Source organism: Cololabis saira, chromosome 7, assembly GCF_033807715.1.
Source record: "Cololabis saira isolate AMF1-May2022 chromosome 7, fColSai1.1, whole genome shotgun sequence".
NCBI lineage: Eukaryota > Metazoa > Chordata > Actinopteri > Beloniformes > Belonidae > Cololabis > Cololabis saira.
Genome location: NC_084593.1, coordinates 11,397,120 through 11,410,052, shown reverse-complemented (window position 1 = coordinate 11,410,052; position 12,933 = coordinate 11,397,120). Strand labels below are relative to the sequence as shown.

Genomic DNA, 12,933 nt, shown 5'->3' with positions numbered 1-12,933 from the left:
GTTCAGAAGCTGCAGCATATCCCATTCAATCCATTTTCAGTTACAATCCTCAGAATAAAGAAAGACCAGCTAAACAGCTTGGTTTGTCTTTGTAAGGCTGGTTCCTTTGGTTGTTTTGTTTTGTTTTTATGCTTGCACTCGTAAAAAAGGAACATTACACAGAGGAAAAAAGTTAAGAAAAGAGTACAGGAGAGGTCATAAAAACCCCTCCTAAATAAAAAAACAATAATTCACAAAACCATATAAGCACAATATATATAAAAATATATAAATCTATAAACTTTTTTTCAGCTTTCTTTTGAGACGCAATCAAGAGAAAGATGGAACAACAAATGGGATGGAGGGATGTTTTGATCGTCTACCAAGGAAAACTGGTGACTCGTTAAGTGGATGCACAGCAGAAGGAATAAACCTGAGGAAGTAAGAAGGATAGAAGTGAGGTAGAAAAGAGACGACTGGCCTTCCAAGAAGAGTGAAATGATGGATAAAGGTTCATTTGAACCGAAAACAGTGCTGATGTTTTCACAGTTTCAGGTTTTCAGCAGCTGTTATTCAGTTTAAACAAATCTTTAAAATCAATAGGATACAAAATGGAAATGGACACATGAACTGAGAGCCAATGACCAAAGTGCCTTGCTCAGCTGAACCACCTTTTCTTTCTCTTTTATGCTTTTCTTTTGGAGTTCTGTAAAATGAAGAAATGGTAAAAACAGAACATTAGAAGGTGTAGGACTAAAAAAGTTTTTTGAAACTTCATCCTACACCCTTTCAAACAGGAAATATTTATCTACATATAGATTTGTCTCTTTAATTAGCTTTTTGCTTTTTTTTTGGTATATACATTTTACGTATTCTGATTATTTTTTGTTTTAACCTGTTTGAATAAATAAATCAATCAATCACTCTCTCGCCTCTAAAATCAAAATCAAAATCAAACAATACCAAGTCTTCAAAACCGAACAAGTATCAGCCAGGAAAACCGTCCTCGCTGAGGAAAACCAGTCCTGGGAACCAAAACCAGATCCAGGGGAACCAGAAACCAGACCACTTCTTTCATCAGAACAAGGATTCGGCCGGTGAGGCTGCAACAGCCGCCCATCCAAACACAGATATCAATAACAGTTTATGTAACTCATCTATCTGTTTCTGTGTGGGTGCTGGTTTTGTGCTGTTTCCTTGGATTTTACAGTAGATTCCTTGCTGCAGGGTGAATCTGCTAGTAAAAGACGGGGGGGGTACACACTTCCTCGTACGAGGAGGCGAAGCATCTAGAGCTGCAGCTGATGCTTCGCGCCGCTGACCTGAGTCCGACCCACCGGATCAGAACCGGTTATAACCACTTTCATCACATTTTGGCTCAGATTCCACATGCAAATGCTGTTTTATAAGCAGTGGAACGTGTAGATTTTTTACAAAAGGCAGACAGAAACACGGTAGGAGCGATGATGGAGCATCAGCCTTCAGATGCTTCATGACCGAGGAGGAGGCGGAGGTCGTACACGCAGAGCGGGGTGGGGGGATGGGGGGGAAATATTACCTGCAAAAGTTCACCGGATCCTGAAACCAGACTTATCAGAACCTGCTCAGCTCAGCTCTTGTTTTTCTGGCTGCACAGAGACAGGTGGACGAGGGTTACCACGGCAACGCATCTGCTGCTCCTACAAAAATTCACATGACGCATCATAACATGATTTTTTTTATTTATTTATTTTTTACTGAATTGATTGTTCAGATTTCATCCAGATTTCTTGAGGCTCCACTTTTAGTAAACTGAAAACTGTGTTTTTTCTTGAAAGATTTAAAGTTGGAATCATCTTTTATTGTCTTTATTGTTTCTCCTGCTTTGATTTACAAGACTGGAAATTCCCTGCTGTGGGTCAACAGTCAGTCTGAGGACTTGGGGGTCACCGGCCTCCAGCTTTCTTTGTGCGTCTTACAGGCGGACTAATGTCCACCAAATGTTTTCAGGGAGGACGAGCTGCAGGTGAGGACTCACCAGTGTTGTGCATCAACAAGTTCAAATGAACGCGTTCATTTCTGTGAGAACGTTGAACTGAACGCAACATATTTGCAAATAAAGAACTTGAACTTGTTAATTCTGCAGATCACGAACTGGAACTTGATCTGTTCAGATTATGTGAGTTTCAGCTTCACTGTTTAGGTCCAATTATTACGGAATACATTTCACCAGCGGGCGGCGCACACATTTAAAATACTGGACGAGACGACGACTTCACACTACATCACACTATCATAACACGGGGCACCAGCTCCATGGCAACGGTGGGCCGAGCCCGGTGCAGTCTTTACAATGACCAGTGAAGAGAGAGACGTTGCAGACGCAGCGTCAGCGAGCAGTCAGATGATTATCTGTGGCAAGGGCGTAGGTTTGCATAGGGACGGTAGGGAAATAACACTACCAAATTTTCAGGGGGTCAAATTGTCCCCACCAACTTTTAAGCAACCTTATTTGCATTATATAATGAGTTCAGATATATAAGTAATTTAGATTGTCTTCCCAAATGTTGTAAGGATAGAATTGACCCTACCATTATTAAGTGAATTATTTTCATTATGTTCAGACTTACATTTACCCCTTTTCACTTGCTGAATTTGCCGTTGTCCATTTTTTTTTTCCTCAAACGCACGTTTGATTGGCTGATGGTCTTAGACAAATGTTTATTTTTTGCATTCTAGATAGTTAGTTACATTTATTGTGTATGTTAATATAATTTAAGTTTTCAAAATGTTTCTTTAGTAGTTTTTGAAAACAAAGCTTTGAATCGCACCGTGTATCAGGTGAACCAATACACATGAAAGTTAGTATAAGTCAGTACAGATTTATTTTGCATTGATCATTTAGCCTATCAATTAATTAGGTTCATATTCATGACAAATGTAGCCCTGACCCCCGTTCCCCTAATCTGTTTGGTCTTATTAATGTCCCGTCCCCAGCAAAAACTGTACATGCAGGTTATGTCGTTATATTGTCCCTACCAATGTTGAGACCAAACCTATGCCCTTGATCTGCGGGAATTTTACACATCGTCTCCCAAAGAGTCCGACGGTAAAAATCTAACCTTTCCGTGCAAATCATGTCCACCTGCGCTGAGAAAACAAGTCAGAGCGTTTGCCTCGTCAACTTCACATTTGAAACGTCATGTGGAGTTCAAGCATCCGTCCAGTGTGAGAAAATATCTGCAAGTCCTTGACAATCAAAGAAAGTGATCAGGAAAGACCAAGAAGACCCAACAGCCCCAAACGACCCCAGTCCCACTGCTGCTCCTTCAGGGGGTTGATTTCCCAGCAACAGGTAGACAAACTGATAATGGACTACATTGTTGGAGATTTACAGACTCTGAGTCAAGTTGAAAAGCCACTAGAAAAAAACATGATTTTATTCAGTGAACAGTTTTAGGATAGGGTGGCATTTCATTCGTATTTCTCACCTGAAAATATTGAAATGAACTGAATTTGAACTAGTTCAAAGTGAAAATGGTGAACTATGAACGTGAACTGTTTCATTTTTAAACTATGTGAACTGAACTTTGAACTAGTTCATGGGAAGTAGGAACTTGGAAAACACTGGTACTCACCGCCTAAAGCTTGCTTCATTACAAAATCCATGGCTCCCGCTGCGTCGTACACTGGTTCCTCTCAAACACCACCGAGCCTGACGAATCCTTCTCACGTTGCTCGTCCTCTGGCCCGACGTCGAGCGTCTTCAGCAACCCTCAGCTGGAGAGGAGACGGAGAACCAACTGTTACACCAGCACCCTGATCTCAGGGTAAACACGTGCTTCTCAGAGTCAGGTGGGGGTTTGATTTTCAAACACGAGACGATGAGACAAGAAGCCTGTTCTGGCGGTGAAGAGAATCAATATCTGTCTGTACGTCAGCAGAGACGGATCCGCCATCCTCATGAATGTTTCATGAGGAACAAATATGTGGTGTTTTTCTATTTGTCAATAATCAGAATCCTTTAGAAGAACATCAGCCTAAATTCACAACGCAGCAGCACAAAAACACACAAAAGGAAAACGAATCCACATCTTTTTCTCATAAATATTTAATAAAGTGTGAGTATCTAGTCTGGCTTCTAATATATCTTCTACACGCTCACACGTCCTCATTCCTGTCTTACTACCTCCAGAGAGGGTGAACTATGGTATCCCCTTGTCACTTTCAGTATAATCTATTATTCGTACCGTCTGCGTTGGATATATTTTATGAATACTAGAATTTATTTAACGATTGTATGAATTGGACCTTAGAAAAGTTTTTCAAAAGTGATGTTAAAGCGAGATAGCTGCAGCTAAATGTGGCCAGAGTTCACGCGACCGTCCCGGCTTGAGACGCCACGAGGTGCACGGACCATTCTGCGGCTCAGGGGACTAATCACTGATAAATAATATGTAATAGGGCTTGGTCGTCTTGACGTCATCACTTGACGGAGCTGCCATGTTGGAAGCTACCTTAGCTGCTCTTCGGACCACTGCACACGGTGTACAGACGTGCTCCCTCTTCGTTGTGTCTTACTTGTAATCGTTACTTTCCGTTATTCTTTAAACCATGGTAACCCATTGCTGTGTTGTGCTAATGGTTCAACTTTTACCGCCTTCCTGCTCGGAGCCAGAACCACGGAGGCCGGCCAAGTATCTGAGATAACAAAGAGTTGTCGGCTCGCTTGGATCGCGGCTGTAACATGACCAAACATAACCTTCCACAGTAAACCACAAACAAACACTCACACAGACCGGGGTCGGATCAATCACATGGGTTTTATTCCCCACTTCTCGAACTAAACGCAGTTGCTGACCAGCTCTCTGTGGTGCGATTAACCCCAATCTTCAGATAAAACTAGTTTGTTGAGAAAAAAATATTAACTCTATTTGTAGCTGCAGAGAAAAAAAATAATCCCACGAGGAAAAACAAAAATATTGCTCATGCCTTGGAGCCTCTTCCGCATAATATATGCAGAAAAAAAAAGAAAAGAAAAAAGTAAGAGTAATACAAAACATGTACTGTATGTTGTACTATTATACTAATTTATTGAAACACATGGCGAGTCAAACATTTACCAAATCAGCTGCCAAACACTCGCAAACAAGGTAGCCTAAGACGTGGGTTGTGCAGAACTGCGGCAGTAAGTCCTTACTAAAGAGTGAAGCTCCTGGTCGGAGCTCCACTCTTTAGTAGGGATTTCATATGGATCCAAACCGTTAATAATCATTATTTTCTCCATATACCGGTCCCTGGCTTCCTTGTTTAAGGTATCCCGGTAAATTCCAGTTCCTTTCCGGCATTTTAACATCTTTTTTTTGCGTTCCGTCTGTTCACTTGGTGCTACCACACTGCTACTACACTGCTGTTTGTTTACACTCACGAGGCTGCCAAAATGGCCACCGCGTCCCAGAATGCACCTTGGTGACCAAGCCCTATGGAGGATAAAATAGTAGATGATGAAATGTTTGTATAAAATATTATTATATTCATTTAACGATTAGTTAATGTGCACCTTTAAGATGACAAAGAGACCTGCCGGTGTTCCGTCAATCCATGCTACCCGTGCAGAACTGCTACTTTGTGGTTTTGGGCACAGTCGATTTTTAAAGTTTGATTGGCATGCCCATAATTTCTTGCATCCCTTCAGTCCACGCTGAAAAATATTGTGATGCTAGATTTTGCCCTCTGTTCATCTACTGTTTTAAATGTTTTTTGAAACGAGAAATTGAGATAATTTGTTTGTTTGTGTGCCTTTACTTTTATTTCTTATTATTTCATACTTATTATCAATCCAAAAATAGTGATTACAAAATTGATAAATTGAGGTGTAAGTATGCTGCCATTCATTCTGCAGTGGCAGTGAGGTGATTAGTCGTCTTACCTGAATGCATTAAGTGACGGGAACATTATTTGATAGGATGTTACTGGACTATCAAATTATGCTACCCCTGAAATATTGATTTAAAATGGATAATATGGGATGTTGAGTATTTGATCCTTCAAAATGCACTACCAATGACATGAATTGCATTACAATTTGTGAACATAATACGATAAAGAGAAAAAAAACCCAATTCTATCGCTTTATTTGATATTGATTCAGTCATTCACCTTTATTTAACCAGGCAGGTCATTAAGAACACATTCTTATTTACATTGATGGCCTGGCAAGCAACAGGCACCACTTGGGGGGAAAGGAAGTGGGCTAGGGAGTAAAACACAGTAAAATTGTAGGTCTACAAAGGTAGAAAACCATTAGGTAGCATTTTTTGATAGGGTAGCAAAAATTGATAGACGCTATAGGTTTATGCAGCGGTAGCATTTTTCGACAAAGCAGCAGAAATCTACAGAACACCGGACCGTCCGCACTCATTAGAAATGTGTCATTAATGGCCGCTCGGTGGCGCAGTGGGTTAAGCAGCGGCTCATATACTGAGGCTACAGTCCTCCTCCTGCAGCGGTCGCAGGTTCGAATCCCGGCCTGCGCACCTTTGCTGCGTGTCTTCCCCGTTCTCTCTCTCTACCCCTTTCCAGTCTGCATTCAATAAAGGGCGACTAGAGCCCAAAAAAATCTTAAAAAAAAAAAAAAAAAAAGAAAAGAAATGTGTCATTAATTCGCTCTCCTACCGTGGCAGCAGATCCACGAGCCCCCATGTGGTCAGAAGAGGTATTACATGGAGGGACTGCTAATACCTGGTTCATGTTTGTTTATTTCACCAGACTCGATCAGGATGAAACGCATTTGAAAAACACACGCCGATACACATGACGGGAGGAACAGAGTCAGATTCATCAGTTTAGAGCAGGGATGTCAGACTCATATTAAGTAGAGGGCCGCATTCCTTCAAATGAGACCTTAAGGGGGCCAGATTTTTTTTTTACATCAATCAAATATCAATATAACTCAAGTCAACATAATTGCATGTTGGTACATGAAAACACTGGTGGCACAATGTAAAATTACAAATGTAGTAGAGAAAAAAAATAGCCTACCAAAGGATTTTATTTTCCTAATCATACTACTCTACTCTTAACAATAATTACAATGAGTCTGAGTCACTCACAGAGTTAACAAAAAAATAATAATCTACCAAAGAAAACATTTTTTTTTTAATTTAAATCTGAGTCAACCACTTAGTTAACAACTCATACAACACTTTTTAAAATTTAAATGAGTCACTTACAGTTAACAAAAATAGTCTCTTAAAGAAAACTTATTTCCCATCAAACAACTCTAAACAATTACAGATGGTGTTTGAATCTGAGTCACTCATTAATTATAAGTGTTGTGTTGATCTGCCAAGAGGTGTGTCTGCGAGCGGGTGCATGTGTCTCTGGCTCGAGCTGTTATCAGTCCAATTGCGCTCACCTGTTGCAATGAGTTGCGGCGCCTTGCTCGGACACGCGCATACACATGCACGTGCACGTGCTGTCTTCCATCTGCCCTGATTGTTCACACCTGTGTCTCGTTACCCCCTTGTGTATAGACGAATCCGGCGAAACCCGGAAGTCGAGCGGGCCGCCATTACTGCGGTGGCGGCTCCGCTCCTCCGCTCCAGCCCATAGACATATATACGTATGGATCTATTACTCCGCTCCCTGCCAGGCTCTCTTAATGTATTTGTATCATCGGAAAACTCCTGTCCCGTCACGTGCATTTGTTTTGATAGTGAATGAAGACGGGAGGGACTTTAAAAACTACTTTTCTGTTTCACCAAGTGAACAGACGGAACGCAAAAAAAGATGTTAAACTGCTGGAAAGGAACTGGAATTTACCTGGATACCTTAAAAAAGGAAGCCAGGGAGCGGTATATGGAGAAAATAATGATTATTAATGGTTTGGGTTCATATGAAATCACTACTAAAGAGTGAAGCTCCGATGAGGATTTACTGCCGCAGTTCTGCAACACCCACGTCTTACTACCTTAGTGTTTGGCAGCTGCTTTGGTAAATGTTTGACTCGCCATGTGTTTCAATAAATTAGTATAATAGTACAACATACAGTACATCTTTTTTATTACTCTTACTTCTCTTTTCTTTTTTTTTTATGCTGAAGAGGCGTGAGCAATATTTTTCTTTTCCTCGTGAGATTATTTTTTTCTTCTGCAGCTACAAATAGAGTTAATATTTTTTCCTCAACAAACTAGTTTTATCTGAAGATTGGGGTTATGTATGTATTCTGTATCATCCGGAGCTGAGATAGTTCTGCCCTTCAATTAGAGACCTGTAATTGCGTTTTTTTTCGTCATTGGACGCCAGGCGATCAATAAAATATTCTTGGATACCTAAAATTAAACAAAACATAAACAGGTAATATTTAATTGTGCAGACATGCCTCGTAAGGAGAGGAGGTGGAGAGAGCTATATTACAGTGTTTAATCATACACTCCCTTATCTCCCTATTCCTCTATTCTTTCCTGCTTATCGCTCAAACAAATCATTATTTATAAATTAACATCAGCATTAATTTAAGATACCTTCATTATTTATGGAAGGCCACTGTCTAACATCATCAATCCAGCTATAATGATGCTGTAGCGTCAGGTTACAATAACAGCGCTGCGGTGGCAGATTGACACCTGCCACCGCAGCGATGGCGCCGCCGCAAGATGGCGGCGCACACAAACCGGTCGCCGGATTCGTCTATATCTGGTCTTGTCTTTAACTTGCTCCTGGTGGTTCCATCCTGTTTCCTTCCTCCATGTGTCCTGCCAAGTTTTTGCTCAAGGAGCAAAGGATCCCTGTTTTGTGTTACTTTTGATCCTGCCAAGCAGCGCTTTTGGTTTTTGTAAAATAAACCTTTTTTGGAACTCCTGCCTCTCGCTCTCCTGCATCTGGGTCCTCATCCAACCACTCCGTGACACATTCAGGCAGCCAATCAGCACAGAGCCTCATTATCATAGCCCCTCCCACTCAGAATCCTGCATAGATAATGAGGTTAGAGTCTGGGAAGATAAAGACATGGCTCAGAGGCTGAATGTCTAATTTATTTAGTAAAAACAATCAAAAGCTTGTTTTTAAGACATGTTTAAAATAGATATTAGATGCCATAATAGTTCCCCTTTAAGTATGAACTTCACACGAGTGTCTTCGGGGGTGAAACGTGGCCGGGTCGCCGCCTGCCTCCAGGTTACATCCATCAGTGGGCGGCCTAGCTGCAGAACGGTTCCGGCATAAGAAACTCCTCCATCCTGGTCACAATGGAGCAGCTTTACACTCTTACGTAACGCTCCCTTCACGCAGGGCCAAGTACACCCCCCCAAGGCCCTCCCACCCCCAACCATTCTCCCTCCACCCGCCCTTCGTCTTTTTAATTTCATAATCCCAGACGCTGGTGGCGGTGTGTGACGCGGGACAATGTTATCAGGGCCGCCAGCACGTCTTGCTGATCCTATCCAGCTAATTGGAAGTTGTTTCCAGGTTTGGTGGCCAGAGAAGGGGGGGCGGGTTCGGGGGGGCGGGAAGACGGAAAAAAGCAGACTGAGGGCATCAAATGTACGGAAGAGTATTAGCGCCAGGCAGGAGAAAAATAAAAATAATATTTTAGAGGAGGAAGATTTTTTTTTCATTATGCACTCCGAGAAAAAAGTTGAAATGTTGAGATTAATGTTGAAGTATGTTGTGGAATTTATCAAACCAGTTCAGAAGTCCGCTTTGTGGTTTTTATGAGGTTTTATTGAGCCGGCGGTGAGCACCTCTACACAGGCCAGAGGTCTGGTAGAAATGCTGACCTCGAGTGACGTTGTAATCAGATTTTTATACAAGAAGTTTCAGGAATACACAAATCAGGACGAGAGACAAAAAGTAATTTACAGTCGGATGTGAATCGGGCCAAATGTCATTATCAGACATTTGGCATGACTGACACAGACCTCCAAATCACCCCATGGGGTGCTCTCTTGATTCCTGTCTGTTTGAACCAACTTCCAGGTGTCGGGATCTGCCCGGGGGGTAGGAAGTTGAGTAGCAAGTTGGAGCTTCCTCAAAAGGTCTTGAGTCCAGTTCAAAGCCCTGCAGGAGGTAGGACTGGGGCGACCTCCCCCTGCAGGGGGCCAAGCTGTCAAAATTCTTCATCAATTCACAATTTTTTTTTTTTTTTTCTTTTTGTTGAATTACAGTGGAGTAGTGATACATATTTTGCAAGTGAACCTTAAACATGTGATCAGAAGTCAAATAACAACAAGCCAACAAAACAAATTCAAATATCAAGTAACCAACGTGTCCTAACTGTTCTTTAAAGCAATCAAAAAACTAGTTGCGACAGTTGTATGTAACGTTTTAGCAATATCTTTCAAGTGATGCGTTATTTCTTGGACTGTGGCATTGCGGGTATAAATGTACAACATTCAGTTTTAATGACAGCACAAGTTCCCCCTTGAGAAGCTAATAAATCCATCAACCCTAAAGCAGTCATTTCTTGTGAGAGCATAGGCATGTCTTTTGCAGTGGTGTTGGCTAATCTTCAACTGCATGGGATAAATATCTTATCTGTTCCAAAGCTGCCATGACTCCGTAATTTGGAACGAGGGCACCAAAAAATCTTGTCCATGGTGTTTGTGTGTGTGTGTACAATTCTCTTCTAACAATGTGAACGATTCTCATGGCTGGTACCGCATGGCCCAGACCACATATTCCAGACCAACCGTTTGGAAGATATTCACAAGCCTTCACGCCACAAATCCAGTAAACATCCTTTGGTAGAGGTATGGAACAGCGATTAACCATTGTAGCAAGGTAGCTATAATAGTGGATTTTGGCTTGTTTTAGGCTTAACAAGCGGTTCTTCAGAAGGAGAGCATGTGGAGTCACAGTTTGGCCTGTGCTGCTCCTTTGCTCCCCTGCTCCCCTGCTCCCCTGCTCCTCTGCAGAGGTCCCAGGTGCTGGAGCTCAGCTACTTCCGGGCAGGAAGAAGAAGGAATCGGCTGGTTTTCGCTGCATGGTCGAGGAGTTGTGTTCTTGCAGTGGGATGCGTGGAACCAGGTTAGACGCCCCTCACACTTGACGGCGGTGTTGGTGGTGAGCAGGACGTGTTGAGGTTTAGACCAGCGAGGTTTCAGGGCGTTTTTCCGTCGGAACTCCCTGACACAGACCCAGTTGCCGGGTTGGAGGTTATGGCACGGTTTGTGACTAGGAGGAGACTGGACAGCTTTTACTTGTCTGTGGATTGACTGGACAGCAAAAGTTTAGAGTACAACAGAATGATATCATGGATTCATCCATGGCATGGAAGTCCATCTTCTTCATATATACAGAACTGAATTGCTTGGTATGGTCATAGGTCTACCCATAATCCTTTCATGAAGCGTGAGTTTTGTGCTTCCTAATGGGTGTTAACAGGTGTCAACATTGTCCATTTAAGTCCAGTTTAAAAATTCTCTGCACATACAAAAACATTTTCATACATGAACATTTTCATACAAGAATAATTTCATATCCCTCACATAATGTCTATTTGCAGAGCTTCAAAAAAAATCACGGTGGGGGGAAGTGTTGATAATGTTTGCAATATTTTTATAGGATGCAAATCTTGGAGCTTATCAGTCTTTCAACACTATCTGACACATTCCCCCTTTTTCTCATCTGTGATTGCCAACTGTGATCAACTATTCACGTGTACAAGGATGTGGGTGCAACAACGCGGCCGTCGTTGCTGACCCACAAATTATTTACATTTTTACAACCATGGGAATGCTACAATCCGTTTTTTCTTCACCTCAGTAGTCTTCTTGTAGGAGAGCTACATCATTAGGAGAAACCAGGTCGTTAGCGGGTATAGAAGGGCAAAGTTTTACATAGACAGGTAAGCCAAATTTGGCAGTTTCTTTTGCTGCATGGTCAGCTGAAGCATTGCCTAGTGAAAACAGGGTTGGACTGGGTGTGGGCTTCACATTTAACAAAGCAATAGATGAAGGTAGTTGACAGGCTTGTAACAGTTCACCAATCAATTAACCACATTTATAGAGATATGAGATAAATGCTCGGTTCGCCCACAATATATAAAATCTATAAAATACAATATACACAACCAAAAGCATATCTGGAATCTGTATAGATTGTAACAGTTTTACCTTTTGATCAGTATATAGTTTCATCTACTTAGGTGGAGCTGGAGGAGGAGGGCGCTTTCAACAATTAAGAATTATCACAAATTGTATAACCTGCGTATGGTATTCCATTTTTATAAGCAGAGCCGTCAGTGAGGAAAACAGGAAAAGTCAGGACGAGTGTTAAAGACAGAGGTGTCAAAAGTATTCTCATTCATTACTCAGGTAGAAGTATAGATATTAGAGTTCAAAAATACTCCTGTAGAAGTTGAAGTATCAACTCAAAATTTATTTATTTTTATTTTTCTCAAGTAAAAGTATAAAGTACTGGTTTCAAAAGTACTTAAAGTATAAAAGTAAAAGTAATATAAGCGGGGAAAAACCATTAAGGCTAAAAGCCATTGAAAATGAATGCATCTTAGTATAATGCAAATATATTAAAGAACCATATATGTGCATTATTGAGCATTAACATGTGTTTCAGAGACCAGACACGTACAAACCAAATGTGTTTATACTTCTCATCCAACCACAACCAAATCCACTCTATCCGGATGGCACAATTTAACTGGATAGTTTTTTTTTTTTTTTTAAAAAGCCGAAATGAAATAGAGTAAGGCTGTTTTTAAAACGTAAGGAGTAAAAAGTAAAGATAATTGCGTGAAAATGTAAGGAGTAAAAGTAAAAACCGTCTGAAAAATAATTACTCCAGTGAAGCATACACAACCAAAAGTTCTACTTAAGTAAGGTAATGAGGTATTTGTACTTCGTTACTTGACACCTCTAGTTAGAGATTAGTTATACATGCATTGAGAGACGTTATAGTAGGCCACAGACAGATTTCCATGCACTTACATGATGAATTTTACCATAGGCAGGATAA

The 12,933-nt window shown here is 41.2% G+C and overlaps 1 protein-coding gene across 1 annotated transcript in view; it reads right to left on the bottom strand.

The window, feature by feature from the left end:
- Positions 1–12,933, bottom strand: part of LOC133447463 (complexin-2) — a 96,113-nt gene that overhangs the window by 16,015 nt on the left and 67,165 nt on the right. The window contains exon 2 of the mRNA XM_061726151.1: positions 3,597–3,738. Coding sequence (XP_061582135.1) covers positions 3,597–3,627 — 31 coding nt within the window. The 5' untranslated portion in view covers positions 3,628–3,738. The remainder of the gene's footprint in view (positions 1–3,596; positions 3,739–12,933) is intronic.